Source organism: Ochotona princeps, chromosome 9 (genome assembly GCF_030435755.1).
Source record: "Ochotona princeps isolate mOchPri1 chromosome 9, mOchPri1.hap1, whole genome shotgun sequence".
Lineage (NCBI taxonomy): Eukaryota > Metazoa > Chordata > Mammalia > Lagomorpha > Ochotonidae > Ochotona > Ochotona princeps.
The window spans coordinates 68,635,403-68,655,335 of NC_080840.1; the positions used below are offsets into that span (position 1 = coordinate 68,635,403).

Consider the following 19,933-nt stretch of genomic DNA (forward strand, 5'->3'; position numbering starts at 1 on the left):
GGAAAGCAGTCGAGGACAGTCCAAAACCTTGGGACCCTGCACCCATGTGGGAGACCCAGAAAGAAGTTCCTGGCTCATGGCTTCGGATCGGCGCACACCGGCCTGTTGCGGTCACTTGGGGAGTGAATCATTCATCGGATGGAAGATCTTCCTCTCTGTCTCTCCTCCTCCTCTCTGTACATCTGCCTTTCCAATAAAATACATAAATCTTAAAAAAAAAAAAAAAAAGAAGGAAAGCAAAGGAACTTAAAAGAAAATGGAGTTTCTATAAGGTGCTAAAACTGATGCAGTCACCCAGGCCGACGCGTTGGCCTGCTAGGTTAAGCCTCTCTTTGCAGTGCAGGCATCCTGCGTGGGCATCGGTTCAAGCACCAGCCCCTTTCCAGCTCCCTGGATTGGCCTGGGAAGGCAATGGGTGATGGCTCAAGTTTTTGTGCCCCTGTACCTATCTGGGAGACCCAGAGGAGGCTTCTGGCTTGTGCCTTTAACTTGGCCCAGCTCTGGCCATTTGAGGAGTGACCCAATAGAGCTCGCTGTTGCTCTTTCTCTCTCTGTCAATCTGCCTTCCCAATAATAATAAACATATTTTAAAACCACCCCCAAAACAAAACCCTAATACAGTCATGCAAAAAAAATCACTTTGCTATTATTTTATTTATTTATTATTTATTTATTTATTTATTTATGTATTTAAAGTCAGAGTCACAGAGAAAAAGAGAGAGAGAGAGATTCCATCTGCTAGTTTCTCTCCAAATGGTTCTAAGAGCCAAGTCTGGCCAGGCCAAAGCCAGTAGGCAGGAAATTCATGTGAGTCTGTCACATAAGTGGCAGGGACTTGGACCATCGTCGGCTGCTTTCTGGGCACAATAACCAGGAGCCGGATTGAAAGTAAATTAGCTGAGACTTAAAACAACATTTCAATATGAAATGAAGGTGTCTCAAATAGCAACTTAACCTGATATGCCGCAACACTGACTTGTTGGAATTGCTTAAAAACGTAAACGTAACCTTACCCTGCATCTTGATAACCTACATTCTTGAGCATTTATTCCAGAAAACTTAAAACTCATTTTCACATCAAAATCAGTAAGCAAGAGTCCATAGCGATATTTTTTATCTAATAGTCATAAAACAGAATAAAGTGTCCATCGTTCAGGTGAATGCTTAAACAGACTGTGACATCAGCTTCGCAGGAAATGACTTACCATTTAAAGGAGCCAGCAGGAGCCAGCACTTAGGCAAAGCAGCCTCACTGACCAGCTACCATTTCTATCCAGTTTCCTGCTCATGTACCTGGGAAGAAAACACATGTCGGCCAAGTACTGGGGCTTCCTTCTATGCAAGTGAGACATCCACCTGCAGTTCCCAGCTCCTGGCTTTGACCTACCCATATCTGGCACTTAAAATGTGAGCTGCCAGATTGAATCTTTCTTTCTCTCTCTCTCTGTATCTATCTGTCCATTTCTCTGTATCATTCAAACTTTAAAATATATTTTAAAATCATTGGAAAAATTAAAAGAAACAGCTATTTGCCTGCAACAATTTGAATTGTCTTATGTGTTTATTAAACTATTGAGTTATGGGCCCGGCGCAATAGTGTAATGGTTAAGTCCTCGCCTTGAACGCACCAGGATCCCAAATGGGCGCCGGTTCTAATCCCGGCCGCTCCACGTCCCGCCCGGCTCCTTGCTTGTGGCCTGGGAAAGCAGTCGGGGATGACCCAAAGCCTTGGGACCCTGCACCCGCATGGGAGACCTGGAGGAAGTTTGTGGCTCCTGGCTTCGGATTGGCGCAGCACTGGCCGTTGCGGCCACTTGGGGAGTGAATCATCTGACTGAAGATCTTCCTCTCTGTCTCTCCTCCTCTCTGTAATCTGCCTTTCCAATAAAAAATTTTAAAAATTTAAATAAAAAAAATTAAAAACTGTTGAGTTATAACAGCCAATCTCAAAATGTCATATACTGTGAGTATATTTCTAGTTATATATATTTTTTTCAATTCACAATTTTTTAATTTCATTTTATGACACAGTTTCATAGGCTCTGGGATTCCCCCAACCACTCCAAAAAGCCCTCCCCCATATTGAATTCCTCCATATTGTTACAGTAGTACAGTTCATATCCAGTCATGATTCCTTCATTGTGGGCATGGACCATGTAGAAAGTCCGGCATCTTATTGTCCAGATAAATTCAATAGTTTCATTGGGAGACCATCCCTGGCCTGAAAGAAGCCACTATACAACTTCAACAACAATGTTATGAAGTTAACTGACATGGTACTGAGTGACCAATAAGTTAGAAAATGCAAGTTCTTAACCACATCCTGTAACTACTTCATTGACATTTCAATTTCAGTTTATACACAACCGGCTGCTATACACCTTAAAATAGTTATAGGGTACTATTCAGCTGTTTCGTGTCTATTTTCATTTTTATATTTAGAAGCTTATAGTTTTCAAGCATGATTTCGACTGAACTTTGCGAATTTTAGACTAGTCCAAACAGGCTTATTACTCAAACTTACCATATATTAACAATTGTGGAGCAGAACAGCTATAGGAGGAGTGTGCAGAGAAATCTTCAATACCTTATGAGGATTATCTAGTTATATATTTTTAAAATGGCAAAACTATGGAAAAACAGGTTTGTGTTTTCCATGGCTTGGGATTGAGGGGGTGTGGAAGCAAGGAGAGTGGGTATTGTTATGTGACAGCTACAAGCTCTGTCAGAGTGCCGACAAATGTCACCTTTTCCAACCCAGTGGCTGGAGCTCCTTGCAAGCAGCAGATGATGGTCCAATTACTTGGTGTCTTTCCACCCCCCTGAGAGACCTAGGTGGAGCTCCTGGCTCCTGAACTCAATCTAACTCAGCCCTGGCTCTCTAGCATTTGAGGAATGAAACAGTGGACAAAAGATTTCTTTCTTTTTTTTTTTTAAGATTTATTTATTTTTATTGGAAAGTCAACTTTCCAGAGAGGAGATACAGAAAGAAAAATAGTCTATCCGCTCTGGTTCACTCATCAAGCAGCTGCAATTGCCAGAGCTAAGCTGATCTGAAGCCAGAACCCAGGAGCTTCCTCCAGGTCTGCCATGTGGGTGCCGAGTCCCAAGGCTTGGAGCCATCCTCAAATGCTTTCCCAGGCTGCAAGCAGGGAGCTGGATGGGAAGTGGAGCTGCAGGGATTAGAACTGGCACCTATATGGGATCCTGGCACTCTCAAGGCGAGGATTTAGCTACTGAGCCATCACGTTAGGCTCCAAAAAGATTCCAACTTTTCTGTCTAATTCCCTCGCTCTGTCACTGTCTTCCAAATAAATAAATAAATAAATAAATAAATAAATAAATAAATAAGTCAGTAAATAAATCTATTTAAAATAATGTAAGAAGAAGGAGGGCTATGAAGGAGAAACACTGCCAATCTTTACCAAATTGATTTTCTTAGAAGTGATTTCTTTTTCTTTCTCATGCTGGAATGTTCACTCCATGACAGCCATGGCCCAGCTATTGCTGATGCCTGATGTACTAGAATGATTGCCCACAGACAGACAGGTCTAACTCACCAAGGGATGGCTCTTTATCACTTGTCCCTTAAGCGATTTACTAAGTCAGTCAAGAATTTGATACTTATCACACAGCAAATATATTTTTTGCTATCTTCAAAATCTTTACCTCAGGGAGTAAGAAGAGAAAGCATATCTCTAAGGACAAAAAAGGTTAAAATCCCGCCTGGCTTGAGCTGTGTTATTGGCTCCTGGAACTGCACTTGGCTGCTTCTCCCCCTTGTGATCTCAGACAAAGTACTTAATTCCTCTGCTTGAATGTCCCTGTCAGTAAATGGTGACGAGAATGGTGCTCACAGCGTTGAACTACGGCGAGGCTCAACTGAGGGCCTGTACGTATGCCTGCCGCGTAAGCAAAACCTCAGGGAGAACTGGCGCTTCAAAATGTGCATTTTTGCAATTGAAAATTGTTGAAATTGAGTAGTTTACTCTGTCCCAGTTGTAGGTCATTTTGTTATTTTCACACATTTCAAATGCAGGCTTATAACATTAGACATTAAACAATAAAAAATATGAAAAATAATTATGTATGTTTAGATGTAAGAGGAAAATTTACCAGAATGAATGAAGACTAAGCCTGACTCTGTTACTGTATAGGAACACAATCTCTTAAAACACAAAGGACTTGGGCCCAGCATCATAACCTAGTAGCTAAAGTCCTCACCTTACGTGTGCCAGTATCCCAAATACGTGCCAGTATCCCAAATACGTGCCAGTTCATGGCTTGGTTGCTCTACTTTCCGTCCAACTCCCTGCTTGTGGCCTGGAAAAGCAGTCAAGGACAGCCCAAGTCTTGGGACCCTGCACCCATATGGGAGGCTCGGAAGAAGCCCCTGGCTCCTGGCTTCATATCGGTTTTAGCTCCAGCCATTGAGGCTACTTGGGGAGTGAACCAGTGGATGGAAGATTGTTATCTCGGTCTCTCCTTCTCTCTGTAAATCTGACTTTCAAATAAAAAACAAATAAAATCTTAAAAAAAAACAAACCACGAAGGACTTGAACTGGCTGAATCATCTGGCATCAGGCAACATTAGCAAAAATTTCATTCCTAATCACCGCTGTATGTATGGCACTGGAAGTCCATAAAGATTACAATCTGCAGAAAATAGATTGTTTTCTGGGCACCTTATATCCCTGCCACTCCCATACCTGGTGTTAATCATACACCTCGTGCACACATATCCCGAGGAGGGACAGGAAAGAGACACCCCTTGCCCCCCAGGCTGTGCCAACCTCTGAGTTTTCACTTTGTTTCCTAAACAATACTTTGATGACTGGTGTAATTGTGCCATTTTAGAAGCATACAGAGCCTCTCAATTGATAAGAGTTGAAATAAAATTGCACCCAATCTATGTGACCCTTGCTTTTCGCAAAAGAGAACCTAGCTGAATCATAAATAAACAAATAAATAAAATGAAACACTCAATGTGCACGTGCATATACTACAAAGGCACAGTCCATATTGAATATGGAAGAAACCCTACCCCTAGTATTGAATATTGAATATGTATTCCATATTGAATATGGAAGAAACCCTACCCCTAGTATTGATATCCGTAGCCTATCTGCATCGCTGTGCAGCTCTTATGCAAATTGGGAGTGTCAGCAGTTTCTATACTTTTACAATCCAGAGGTGCAATAGGGAACAATTAAACGTCTGGAGTCTACTTGAGGTTATTAAGTGCCTGCAGCTCCCCTCTCAGGTAATTGCCTTTCAGCCATAAAGGGACAGTTAAACAAGCACTTTCACTTTAATATCATTTTCCAGGGATAAAAACGTTTCTAAATTTCCATAATGTCTAAATTTACTACTGCTGTTTGGGAGGCGAAGGAACTTTATAGTCATGTGCTTTTTATAAAGGAATAATCGCTGCTTCTGAAAGTTCTTTGGTTAGGATCCTTACTGGATAGACGGTAGGTGTTCTACAATGCAGGAGACTTGCTCTTTCAGTTCTTTCAAGCCCTTGCAGCTGACATTATGACATTACCAACCATGCTGCCAGACACCAGTGGCAATGCCTCTTGGTGTCTAAGTGAGGGTTTTATCTGTGATGAAGTGCGGTTTTTCAAGTCTGGCTTGTGGCAGTGACTAAGCTTGCATCACTGTCAAACCTGGGCAACCTCAAGGTGTCCCTGGGCTGTTGCTTCCCCATCTGATCTACATTCACGCTTCTCAACTCCTCTTTCCCCTCAGCAACTGAAATCTTCAGTTTCCTTTAACCTCAGAAAGACAAATACTAAAGGTAAAAATCAAGTCTCCTTAGCCTCCAGACTGCCCTACAATTATTGTCCCTGCCTTTGAGGGCAACTTGTAAGGTGAATTTTTTGAAGCCTCAAGTCCATTCACTTGAAACAGAGTGGCCAGGCTTCCTCCTTTCTTGCTCTCCCCTCCAAGTGTTGACGCCACCTTCTCCAATGAAATTTCATTGCTTCATCCCATGGACTACTACTGCAATGTCTTCCTCAGCATACCTGTGCTCTTAAGACTCTGGTCACTTCTTCCTGGATCCTTTCAGAACTTCCCAGAACTCACTCGCTTGGTTTCCCTTCTCCCATTAGGTCGTTTCTCCCTGTCTGTTTCAAAGACTTAAATGTCGTGACCCCTTGGATTCTGCAAGAGGTAACTCTTTACATTCCCTCTAGGATGCGATTCTAATTTTTCTTGAGACTTCAGCTTCTACTGAGCCACTGCCCTGACTCTCTCCAGCCGTCATGCCCCCGCCCCATGCCCAGTGCAGCTTGTCTACAGACATCCAGTATCCAGACTTTGTAAATCTGGATTCCACTCTGAGATAGCTTTTAGCATCTGAAACTCATTCCGCTTAGATTTGTAACTGTTGTTGAAGAACTACACTATTGTAATAATATAAGGGAAGTCAGCGGGTGGCGAGAGGGAATGGGGAATGTGGAAGAGGAAATCTGTGAGCTTATGGAACTGTGTCATAAGAAATCTCTTTAAACATTAAAAACTCATTGTGCTCAAAGCAGCCACACTGCCACAACCCCCTCTTCCTCCAGCTGTCCCCTCACGGCCTGGCTTTACAACCTGTTAAACCTCATGACCTACACTTGAGTCTCAACCACCCAAAGCAGCATAGAGTGAGACTTGAGGAGTTAAGATTCCAGAAGCAGAATGCCTGAGTCTCCTTCTCAGTGCCCCCGTTTGTTAGCTGTGTGTCATCATGAGCCAGATTTTAATCTCTCTGGCCTTGGAATGTCCAACTAAAACAAACAAAATGGAACAAAATAATGCTCACTTCACAACAATGCTACCATGATGAAACAAGATAACCTTTGATAAGCCCCTACCATCTGTGTTGTGATCAGTATTTCACACTCTACTTATTTGGCATGAATACTTTCAACAAGATTTCTGTTTTTAGCATTCTCCTGTTTCTGTATTTAGTGCATGGGTCATGATGACCCCTTCAGCGTAAACGCCTTCCGTATTCCCCATTGTTCTTAGCAGACCAATTCTGCATCTTGTCTTGCGGACAACAGCAACATGTGCTCTCATCCTGGAGCTTTTCAAACGTTCCTGCTTTTGTCCAAAACCCTCTTCCCCCTTCCCAGCCTCTTTTGCCTGGACAACTCCTGTTCCTTCAAGTTTCAGCTTGAATATCACTTCCCTAGGAAATATGATCCCAGGACTGGTTTCGTACCCAGCATCATCCCTACACCACCCTATCATTTATGCCTCCTTGTAATTTGTCGTAAACCATTTTTCCCCGAAGTCTCTCCTTTAAGCTGTGCTCCCTTTGAAGAGAGAAACTGGTTCCTGTTTGCTTTTTGATCTCAATGCTTAGAATATTCAGCACGCTGGGCACATGAGTGATGAAGCACACGCATCCAAACTGGCCCTGGAAGAGCCACATCAAAGCATAGAACTCATATCGAATATGAACCTGAACTCAGAGGGGCATGGTAATCAAATGAAGCACTACTTGATCTCATGAGAGGAATAGTTTTAGAATTCTATTTTGAGTCTTCTGTTAGGATTACTGCAAATTTAAATAGTATTTCAAGTGGGATGAGACACTCTAGGTCACTTTTCAAGGCCACAGTCTGTTCAAATAAACCACATAATTTTACTCTCCCTGGGAACTCTTTGCTGCATACTCCCATCAGCCAGGCTTTTATTCAGCTTTCGTTAGTTATTGTAACTTTAAATATGGTTTTTCAAACTATGACACTGCAAAGTTGGAGGTTATCTATTTTCCACCTACCCACATCTCTTAAAATAAAAAGAGAGCTGAACTTATTTAAAATGAAAGAATATGTGTCTGAACTGCATTTTTTATTTGTGGGGTGGTTCTTATCTGCGTGAAGTAATATTGTTAAAGATTAAGACTGTGTATAAACCAGGTGCAGTTATATGATAGACAACGTGATTCTCCTGATGAATGGGGCACTGCAGAAAAAACCTGCGCAGGAAATTCTGGTGAGGTGCCATCCCCTGGGCCGATTCACAGAAATGGAAGCAGTGAACATTGCAGAGACAACTTCGGATCTCTTTAATGCTGTTCTGGTTGAAACACCATTAGGTAAGAATACGTAAGTAATTATGTAGCTGTTTTTGTAAGTTAGCTCAGGCCTTGGAAAATGTAGGCTCAAGCCACTTTCATTCTATCAATACAGTGTCGTATCATGAGCTTGAAACCAGGGTCTGGCTTGTCCCATCAAAATGATTTGAGGCAATTCAATCCACTTCGGTTTTCTCACTTTAGAAATAATTTTTATCTTACTATAATGGATTTTTGGAAACTAAATACAGCTATCTTAGCACAACTCAAAGCTTGGTGTATCATAACATTGCCAATGACAAGTATTGCTACTAGATTACATGGAGCAAGGGACTTTCTACAAGATTTCAGTGAGTAGTGATAAGGTGAAGATTAAACAAATTACAGTAGATTCAGTGTTTAGTATCATGAGCAGTCTAGGATTTGTCCACAGAAAATGCTTGATAAATAGTCTCTCTCATCATTGCGATAGTTGTTAATCTGATTAGATGAGTGGAGTACAACACAGAGTCCCCATTAGAAGGAAAGAGCAGCTAGTGGGTTCAGGAGATTTCTTTTATGGTTCAGAATCTTGTTATTGATTCATTTGTTTTGTATGGTAATTTCTGCTTTCAGCCCCATTCTTCCAAGACTGTATGTCTGAAAACACTCTAGATGAGCTGAATATCGAATTACTGCGCAATAAACTGTACAAGGTAATGGTTTTCCCAAATAGCATGCTTCTCTTTTTCAAAAAAAAAAAAGATATATTTATTTTTGTCTTAAAGACAGATTTACAGAGAGAAAAGAGAGATTTTCCATCCACTGGTTCATTCCCCAAATGGCCGATCTGGATCCCTCACATAGGTCCAAGCGCCCAAGGACTTGAGTCTTTCTCTCTGTCCCACCTCCCAGACCATCAGCAGGGAGCTGGATCAGGGTGGAGCAGCCAGGCCTAGAGCTGGCACCCATATGGGATGTCAGCACCAAAGGCACAAGACCAGCCTGTTGAACCTTCATGCGAACCCTGTGATTCCTTTGATTACACAATATATTATAACTAGAATTCTTTATTAAAAGTTACTTTGCTCATGAGCCAATTATAAGGCATATTTGCAATCTAACTTTTATAGTCTGGGACTATCCTCTAAGTTAAAGATATGCATGTCAGCTAATGAGATTTTTAAGGGGGGGGTTGTTTCTGATTCCTTGCAAGTACCAGGAACATAAAAGATATTCATTAAATGGTGATAAGTAACCAGATAAAGAGTTGTATGGAGGCTGGTGTTATGGGATAATGGTTTAAGGAACCATCTGTAGCTCATGGCATCCCATGTGGGCACCTATTTGAGTTCCAGCTACTGTACTTCCAATCCAGCTCTCTGCTAACAGTCAAAAAGAAACAGCAGAGAATGACCCAAGTGCTTGGGGAGTGAACATGCTGAAAGTTCTTGCTCTCTCCCTCTCTTTGAATCAGCCTTTCAGATGGGTAAATAGATTAAAAAAAATTTTTAAAGAGTTATATGAACTGTATCAATACATGTAAAACTGATAGTATATATGTAAAAAGCCTATATGTAAAATCCATCTTTAACTTTGTTTCTGGTACACAGTCCCCAGATCTCATAATTACCTGACCCAGACAATTTTAATCCATAGTGTGCCGAGTACAAGGAAGGACATTTTACCATATGGACCACTTTGCCTAATGTGTCCTGGTGACTGTTAGTTTTACTTTTTAACAACTTATTTGAAGGAAGAGTTATTTTGATTTATTTGAAAACGAAAAAGGGAGAGATCTTCCATCCACTGGTTCTCTCCCCACACAGCCACAAGGGCCAGGGACAGCCAGGCTGAAACCAAGAACCAGGAGATTCTTTCAGTTCTCATGTGGATGCGGGAGATCAAGCATTTGGGCCGTTTTCACTGTTTTCAGGCACATTAGCAGGGAGCTGGTTTGGAAGCAGGGCTGCCAGAACTTGAACCCAGGCCCGTATGGGATGAGGCATCACAGGTGGTGGCTGAGCCCATTACAGCACAGCACTGGCCCCTACTATGAGCATTACTGAGTGTGGATTGCAGTTCCACAGTGTTATCAGGAGTAAGCAATGGCACGTGTGTTCATGAAGCATCTTCTTTGGTTATCGATTCATTTACTTTGCAGACTAATTCCTGCTTTTAGCCCCCATTTTTCCCAATTTTGTGCGTCTGAGAATATGGCATCTATGTTGCCTACATTTGAACAGCTGTAGGTTTGAGTGTTTCACTCATACAGCCAAGAGTGTGACATTCACAGAGTAACTCAATAAATACTGTTGCACACTGTATCATAGATACATGGTTACATCAGACATGTGGTTCTCTCAGAAGTATTGCATTACAAGTAATATTTCTTTCTACTGACTTGTGGTATTGGAGGAGGCATCCTTGAGACACAACTAAGATACTTTTTAAAGGCCCTTGTAAGCTTTACCTCACATAATTCAACCTGGAAAACCATGATACTTACGCCATTCCCGTTTTCCCAATGAGAACCAAGGCAGAAGTCAGTAAACTAGTAAGAATTTGAATTTGAATTCAGATTCAGGCAGTCTGAGCTTTGTTTCCCAGTATGTCTCCATGCTCAAGGTCATTCCAAGTGTGTTTCCAAGAGATCAAATATTCACTCTCAGGCTTCTAGAAGCATTTTGTGACTTCTGACAAAGACTGGGCCCTCTTATTAGAATGGTAAGAAGTAAGTCATCACAAATTCTGGTTTTTTTTTTTCTTTTGTTTTTTTTTTTTTTTTAAAGATTTATTCATTTTATTACAGCCAGATATATACAGAGGAGAGACAGAGAGGAAGATCTTCCGTCCGATGATTCACTCCCCAAGTGAGCCACAACGGGCCGATGCGTGCCGATCCGAAGCCGGGAACCTGGAACCTCTTCCGGGTCTCCCACGCGGGTGCAGTGTCCCAAAGCTTTGGGCCGTCCTCAACTGCTTTCCCAGGCCACAAGCAGGCAGCTGGATGGGAAGTGGAGCTGCCGGAATTAGAACCGGCGCCCATATGGGATCCCAGGGCTTTCAAGGCGAGGACTTTAGCCGCTAGGCCACGCCGCCGGGCCCAAATTATGGTTTTTTTTTTAAATGGAGCTCTTTTTCAGTCTGTGCAACATGTTGCAACATAAAACATTCTACCAAATTTATTATAAAATATCTTCCTATGACAGAAGAAATTCAATTTCAATTAAAGCATTTGATAGAAAATTTCCCAAAAGAAAATATATTCATTTTATTGTTTTTTTTTTAATTATTTATTATTTAACTTCAGTAATTACATTGTATTATGTGACACAGTTACATAGATACTTGGGTTCTCCCCACCCTTCCCCAAACCCTCCCACCATGGTGGATTCCTCCACCTTGTTGCATAACCACAGCTCAAGTTCAGTTGAGATTTCCCCATTGCAAGCGTATACCAAACATAGAGTCCAGCATCTTATTGTCCCGTCAAGTTCAACGGCTTCTTAGGTATACCCTCTCTGGTCTGATGACAGAGCCAGCAGAGTATCATCCCAGTCAATTGAAAGCTCCAACATACCATCAGCAAAAATTTACATCATTATGGAATTAATTGACATAGTAATGAGTAACCAATATGTTAAAAGTAAATGCGGGTTCCCAGCCATTTTATTGTTTTATGGTCTTTTCTCTTTTAAGTCCTACCTTGAGGCATTCTATAAATTCTGTAAGAATCACGGTGATGTCACAGCTGAAATTATGTGTCCCATTCTTGAGGTAAGAAAGAGTTTTGTGACTTTTTGTGCCAAATAATGTGCTTATACACTTTTAATTGTTTTGGGCCTACTTATGTTTTTTTTATATAATTATCTATTTAAAAATAAAATAAGTAGTACATATTATTGTGTATTTTATTTGATTCCTTCCATTGGAGTGTCTTTCCTGGGTTTTCTGCATGGAAGAGTTACTTTGAAATAAGAACAGAAAAAGCTTATGAAAATTTGGTTATGATTCATTTTATATAGTGTGTAGAGAGTAGATTATAATTAACTAAGAACTTAGTGTACTATGAAAAATTGCTGAACTGTGAGTACTGTTATAATGATCACCCAAACTCCTTCCAGTGAAGGAACATTGGGTGTCTACCTTTGTATCAAAGTCCACCAGGGTTCCACTCACAGGAGTCTGGTTCCCTAAATAACTCCTAAAAGAAACTCCACAGCAAGCAACCCTCGAGCATCCCAGCTTTCAACAGAAAGACTCCTTCAGTTAGGCAATTCATGGTTGGCGGATTCATTTCATTAATGCAGCAAATGCCACCGCTGATGTCTGTCTAGAAGATATTGTCATCTTTTAGTTCCTTTCCTCTTTATTACCAAAGAGTTCATCAATGGTCAGAATTACTCACAGATGGGAATGGAGGCTTGCAAATTCACAGGGCCTGGGGCAGAGGTGAGAAGTGCCTGATGAGAACTCCCTGGGCATAGTTTGTACTGTAACATGGTTAGTGCTTAACGTAGTGCTACTGCTGGGTTCCTGACTAAAATAAGAAAAACATTTGGGGGTTTTTCTAAGTCCTTGTTTTACCTTTTGAAACTATCTTTTATTTAAAGAATATTCTTAATGCACATGTTGTCTGTTACGGTGAGTGCTTAGATAGCTTGAAGACTTCTGATTTGAGAGAAGCCAGATAAGAATTACCTTTTAGGTAAAGCTTCCTCATCCGCACATATTTTAACTCAACAGTGTGAACCTGAATATGATGAAATTAGTTTCCCTAAAAACATTTGACCATTACACTTTCACAGTTATAGGAAATTTATGATCCCCAGTGGAAATTCTTAATTTGGAAATAGAATCACTCTTGAAATCAATCTCCTAATCATGGAAAGTTCCAGAAAATTTTAGCCCATATCTATAGTACATCAAGAGTGAGCATCAAATAAATATACTTACATTATGGCTTGCTGAATGTCAGAAAATTAGGTGTTCTCTTTCAGACACTCTGATCCTATAAAGCAGACCAACCAGTGACTCTAAAGTTTTTCTTTTTTTCCCCCCATGAATTTTCCAGTAGGAAGCCATATTATCTAGGGATTAAAATAGTTTATACTCAGGATGGTTCTTGTGTTTTAGAAATTATTTGTGTACTTTATACCAGCAAAATATGTGAAGGGACAGTTGTGTTAAAGTCATGTTCTTACATAGGATCTATAGTGACAGTATTAACAGCTAACATCTACTGTCACGTTGTGTCTTACATCCATGAGTGTCTCATATACATGAATTCACTTTGACTTTAAGCCTGCACTAGATGGAGTTTTAGTATCCACTTTTCAGAATGGGAAACTCAATTACAGAGAAAGGCATCATTCATTTAGAAAGTGGCAGTTTTAAAATTTGGATGTAAGCAGTCTGGCTTCGGTTCCTATAAGCTTACTATGCATATCCACTATGTAAAATTGCCCCTGCAATAAATTTACCATTCATGATTTTTTGTACACAAAGAAGTGCTAATTCAAGCAGGGTATTACTATGCATACCAGAAAGTCAGAAATATTTCTTTGGGATTGTCAATAATGTAAACATAGTGTAATATTAGGAAAATGCTTGTCAGTGGGAAGATTTGATCACGCTATAATGTTCCCTGTGTTTTCATTTTCCCTTTCCTACTGTTAGGATACTTTCAGATTAGATTAGATTTTTCAAACTTCAATAAAAGCTAAAATCTGTCTTTTTAAATTAAAAAAAATTATTTATTTTTATTGAAAAGTCAGATGTACAGAGAGGAGGAGAGACAGAGAAGATCTTCTGTCCGTTCATTGACTGCTCAGGTGGCCAGAGCTGAGCCAGTCTGAATCCAGGAGTCAGAAACTTCTTCCTGGTCTCCCACGCAGGTGCAGGGTCCCGAGGCTTTGGGCCGTCCTCCACTTCTTTTCTACGCTTACCACATATTTATGTAGAAGTATCTGTTGCACATAACATGCAATTCTAACGTATGTATTGATTTGGTCAGGGAAGATCTGTCAGTTTTACATAAATTTATGCAATTTTAGATGGTATAATTGCCCCCATTTTTATTTGTGCAGGTATAGAATACTTAAAGTTGATAAAGTACCATATATCCTCATTTAATCACATTTGTCTGGAACCTTCAAACTCTTAATATGGTGGAAAAGAGCGTTAGCTTAAGTTTGCAAGTCAAAATTCAACAATTACAAAACTGTACCTTCATATAAATAAAAAGAAATTGACTTAATATTCCAGGAAGACACACAAATCATTTGCCTTCTATTCCTGTTTGTCTGTCTATATGGCTGACTAAAGATTAAATACTAAAAACTAAGGAGCACATAAGGTGTTTGTTGTATGTCTCCTTGTCAGTGAACGTGCTAAGAAGGCTGGACTGGATTATAATTCACTTGATTCCTTCTGTTGCCACCAACACCTGCACCCCCATAGCTCTTATATAGTTTGTTCACTTCTTGGAAGCAAATGGCAAGAATATGTGACCCATCTGTCTAGCTCTGTGAAGTGTAACCAATAATAATGTAGAAGAAGTCAACAGTATGTTTTTATCTCTTATGACAGTAACAAAAGACTAGTTATGATTTTAGAATCTCTATCTGTAGGAAGGAGTGATAGAAAAGACATAAAGCATATAACCTATACCCATATTTCAAAAAACATGGGGAAATGGAATGAAAAGATAAGTTTGCTTTGATACAAAAAAGCATTGAAATCCTCACATAGTTTCTTCATAAGATATATTTTCCCAGGAACTTTTTCAAGATCCTTTTCACACAGCAGGATAATTCTCTTGCAAAGGAAGCAGGATTAAATCAAATTAGTACTGCTCCATTTTCACCTCCCCAATTAGATGCTGTGTTGAACTCTGCTTTAGGATAATCAGTGTACAGTCCTTTTACAATTCCAAGAGGATACATACACTAACACACACAGAATCTCTAGACTGGAAGAATAAGGTAGATTTATAGCTGTAATAAAAGAGAAACTGAGGTATAGTAGGAGTTTAAAGGAAATCATATCCCATAAAGAAGTGGAAGTGATGGAACAGATGGCATTTGATGTGAGTCTCAAAGGCAGGCAGGGTTTCAACAAGCAGAGTTACACAGTGGAGGGTAGGTATTGTAGGCTATGAAGAATATTAACGAGGACAAGGTGTTGCAAAGTGGATGGAGTGTTCAGTCTATTGTATCAGTAAAGTCCTTCCATCTTGACTTGACATATGAAAGCCTTCACATTCTCATCCCAAGTATCTGTCCTCGCTTCTCCAATTGCTGCTCCTGTGTTAGAACTACAACCACTCCTCCAAAATGTCCTGCTTTATTTCATGCGGCCTTCCCCTTTGCCGTGGCTTCTGCTGTCTTGCACATCTGCACACCGCCAACCCTGCTATGTTTTCCTGCTTAAAATCCCCACATCTTACAACTAGTAGCACATAAAGAACATCTGGGACAATGACCTCCATTGAGGCTCCCCTGCCCTAATTTTTATTTTAAGACTTCGTATTGGCAGGAAATCTCGCACTTACATTTCTTCTTTTATCCCTAAAAGGTCTGAAGTTACAGACAAGACTGGTTATATTAAGTAGCCAGAGGCAGCTACCTTTGCTTCCAAATAAGGCCATTCCTGAAGTCTGGCTCATCCATCACTTCGATTAAAGCAACCAAAAGGCTCACACGCAGCTAACTCACTCTCCTGGTAGCACATATATGTCCTAACAAAAGAGTGCCAGGAAAAATCAGGTGCAAGTCTAGTTTTACAATGGGCTAATTAGTGTAAACTAAAGATTAGAGGATGGTGTAGAGCCGTTACATGTGGACAAAAATGATTTCAGCATCTTGTCAAATTGAGTTGGTTAGACTGAGTTGGTCAGAACAGTGGCCTGAGACTGCATTTCTCATGAACTTCTCAGTGACAGCAAAGCTGCTGGGCCACAAAACACTCTCTGAGTGGCAATATCATCAGAGAGACCAGAGAGTTTCCCAAGTAGTACCTTCATAGGCTATTCTGCTAAACCCAGTAAGCAGTTAAGATCTGATGTGTCAGGCACTCGCTCTTCCAAAATGAACAATGAGCAAAAGAAATGTTTCCTCAAGATTTTAGAGTGTAGTAAGGGAGAAAATATAGGCACAAATTTCAAAATAACACAGGACTAGGGTAATTCAGAGTTCTTAAGGACGCTTAGCCTCAGTGCATGATGGCAGTCCCCCTTGGCAGGCACAGGAGGAGCCTCTGGAAGACTGAGAGGGAGTGGACAAGATAAGCAGAATGAGAACCGAAAGACAGTAGAACCATGGTGACCAAAAGGGATGAAAAAAAAAAAAAGAACTTCAAGAAAGGCTGCGTGGTTAGATGAAATGCAAAAGTTTGATGTGGAGATGGGAGCTCATTTGCAAAATGGTGCCCAGCACAGAGAGAAAGTAGGCCACAAGTGTGTGTTGGCCAGCTTCAGAGCTCATGGGGCCAAACCCTATCCTCTCACAAATAAGAAAACTTAGGCATTGAAAGGAAGATACTGCTCTTCATACCACATAATTCTTAGATATAGAGTTGCGATATTGATGGGTAACCAAGGACATAAAAAAAAGGAAAAACTAAAACCAAGACAGTCCAAACAATGTGTAGTAGTATCAAGTTACTTTCTGTAATTTCTAATTGGCATCAACATTTAGAAAGGGATCTTACAATGTATGACATACACTTTTTGCTCCCAACATCCTGTGCAGAACTTCCACTTCCATTATCTTGTCCTATGCCTGAATGTACCCTGAGAGGTATAAGATTGCCATTTTAAAAGAAAGAGCAATTGTTTACTCTAGAGGCCTAAGTGACAGGAATATGTAACCCATTGCACGGTGTGTGGCAAAGAAAGTTCCATGGACTTTGAAGAGCCCCAGGCCATCCCACTACTGAGTCCTCATTTTCTGGCTGGCAAAGGTACTCCATTCCAAGTAGAGTCTAAGGAAACATGAATAACAAATGTCTGCATTGTAATTGGAGATCAGCAAGAGGAAGCATATCACCTCAAAACTGAATTTGCTAAGGGTGGTGTTTTATGACTTTCGGTAGATCATTGCTTTTCGCTCATTTTATGTTTTGCAAATTTAGTTTGAGGCCGACAGACGTGCTTTTGTGATCACTCTTAACTCCTTTGGCACTGAATTGAGCAAAGAAGACCGGGAGACCCTCTACCCGACCTGTGGCAAGCTCTACCCTGAGGGGCTGCGCCTGTTGGCTCAAGTGGAGGACTTTGACCAGATGAAGAGAGTAGCCGAACATTATGGAGTAAGTGATTATACCAACTCTCTAAGCCCCTTGTGGTCTTCCTTCACCTAGTGTATCTTGGAAGCTCACACATCAAATGACACTTCTTACCAAAGAAGTTATGGCAACGCTATAGTAGCAAGCAGTGTTGCTTGCTGACTTATCCTTCCTAAAGAAATAGTCCAAGCTGGTGCTCGTTAAGGTTCCTGCCAAATCTGTGTTTGCTTAAGTCTCCAAGGAGTGGTCATCTGAGTGGTTCTTTTGAAGTGCTTGATAAAGCAAGTTTCCCAAGAGACTGGTATGGTGTTCTGGAAATATGAGCTCGTGTCCAAGTTATGTAAAATACCTTGACCCAGGGGTTCTTCCAAGTACCTACTAGGGAAACAGGCTTAGGTACAGAACAGAATGTCTACAGGGATGACAAGAGAGAATATATTGGTTTTTCCACTTGCTTTGCTCAGTGGCCGGAATTCAAGAAAGCAAAGAGAGCTGCTTGTGCCCTTCCCTACTCCAGCACCTGAGAGCTCCTGAAGGGCCCGCGCCTGGAGAGCTCTCTGCTGCAGCTGTCCCCTGTTCATTCTCTCAGGCATGTGGTCAGGTAGGAAGACACCCTCCAGCAGGTTGTCCTGGACCAGAAGCAAGCTTATGTTTCCCATTGCCTTTCTTACACCCTCCAGGAAGCATGAAGGTCAACCAATGGTGCATAAACTTTGCAGCAGCTCATGCGTACATGCATGAGATCTTTAACCTAATGTTTAGATTTGAGCTTCTCCCAAATGTCTACCTTTGCTCCATTTACAATTTCATGTGATTTTTTTTTTCAGTCATCAAAGAAGGCATGAACCAGTCCTAATCAAACCCCAAGCATTCATTGAGCCTCCAAGATGTTCTTAGCTTGCCCCCAAGAACCTCAGTGTTAGCTCAAGCAACTCATATTCAAAGAAGAATTGCTTTTGCTTCTGTCCTCAGCCATGAATAGGCCAATAGGCTGTAATGTCATCCGGGATTTTGTTATTTAGGTATTTTTGTGTTTGGGAAATCCAAAGGTCATACAAGAAACATTCAGGACTTCCGGTATAGATTTTAGTTTTAAAGATACACATTTCTGTACTGCTGGGAAAATATGTATGTTTGTAAGAAATGAAAGTTTCTTTAGAATTAAGCTTTCTCTGTTTTTCAGGTATACAAGCCATTGTTCGAGGCAGTGGGTGGCAGCAGTGGGAAGACATTGGAAGATGTGTTTTATGAACATGAGGTAAAAATGGAAATGCAAAAAACTCATGTACTTTTACCGTGGATTTCAAATATTTTCTCACTTTGGATTTTCTTTTCACAGTTTGTTAGCCCAATTGTTTAGGTAAATCCACCGCTTGTCAGTCAACAGTGTATGTAATTCTGCCTTCAAGAGTCAGGGTCCTGTGGCATTGCCCTGCAAAGATTTTAAATGGCCTAAAAATAATTACAAAAATGTAAAAGTTGTGGCCAAAAAAAAATACTTGACCCACATGAGACAAGCCCACTGACTGAAATCCAGATAAATGTCAGTAAAAATTACAAAGACACCCTCAAATTTATCTAGGGATGTATGTGCTAATAGTAAGATCTGGAGTGTCTTGTGATTCTATGAATTTGCTTTGTAAACTACTGTCTATCAGACTGTCTCTTTCCCTCTAGAACTTGCTGAACCTAGTTTTTCTCTATTTGGTCTAACTTGGAAAATTTCTGTTTAGATTTACATGAGTACTTTACATGTACAAACGATTCTATAGCTTAATTATTTCATAAAGGTAATACATTTGCAAATAAACTGATGGTTAATTTTTTTCCATCCCCAGGTACAAATGAATGTATTGGCATTCAACAGGCAATTCCACTATGGTGTATTTTATGCATATGTAAAGCTAAAGGAACAAGAAATGAGAAATATTGTTTGGATAGCAGAATGCATCTCACAGAGACATCGAACCAAAATCAACAGTTACATTCCCATTTTGTAACTGGGGGTTCGGGTACTCAAACACAGAGAATCACAAATATTAAAAAACAAGTTAGTGAAACAAATCAAAGGCACTGCCTAATGTGATCTGTATTACACAAAACTAAGGCTCTGTGCCCTCTGAAATCACTGTACCCTCGTGGATCACAGATCCACTGCCTGCACTTTAAGCCCACCATGAAACTAAGCATTCCTGTCCTACTCCAGCAGCCTAAAATTTTGTTTCCACATTTATGTCTTAATTTTCACTGGAGTTTAGGCATTAATTTTAATTAACTCTTTGGTACTTTTCCTGGTCTTATTTGATCATGATATTAAAAAAAAAATCATACCTAACAAAATTGCTTCATTCTTGCTTTCCTTTGCTTCTCTACAGGCTCGAACACTGCTTGCTTTACTTTATTATCTGTTCCTTCTCAAGACACACAAAAGTCCAAAGCTGCGTGTGGCTAACATGTACCACCCTTGCTGGGAGATGTGTTTTTGATTTGTTTGTTTTTCTGATATACTTTGAGCTGGAAGATTTCAGAAGGCTATGCAAATGCAAACATTAGTCCCTTGATACAGTAATGCTAAATTTG

General features: G+C 40.5%; 1 protein-coding gene across 1 annotated transcript in view; it reads left to right on the forward strand.

The window, feature by feature from the left end:
• The window catches only part of ATP6V0D2 (ATPase H+ transporting V0 subunit d2), a 54,997-nt gene extending 35,281 nt beyond the window's left edge, over positions 1-19,716 (forward strand). Inside the window, exons 3-8 of the mRNA XM_058668391.1 lie at positions 7,926-8,104; positions 8,699-8,778; positions 11,765-11,842; positions 17,201-17,377; positions 18,537-18,611; positions 19,192-19,716. Of these exons, the coding sequence (XP_058524374.1) occupies positions 7,926-8,104; positions 8,699-8,778; positions 11,765-11,842; positions 17,201-17,377; positions 18,537-18,611; positions 19,192-19,353 (751 nt within the window). The 3' untranslated portion in view covers positions 19,354-19,716. The remainder of the gene's footprint in view (positions 1-7,925; positions 8,105-8,698; positions 8,779-11,764; positions 11,843-17,200; positions 17,378-18,536; positions 18,612-19,191) is intronic.
• The last annotated feature ends 217 nt before the right edge of the window (positions 19,717-19,933 follow it).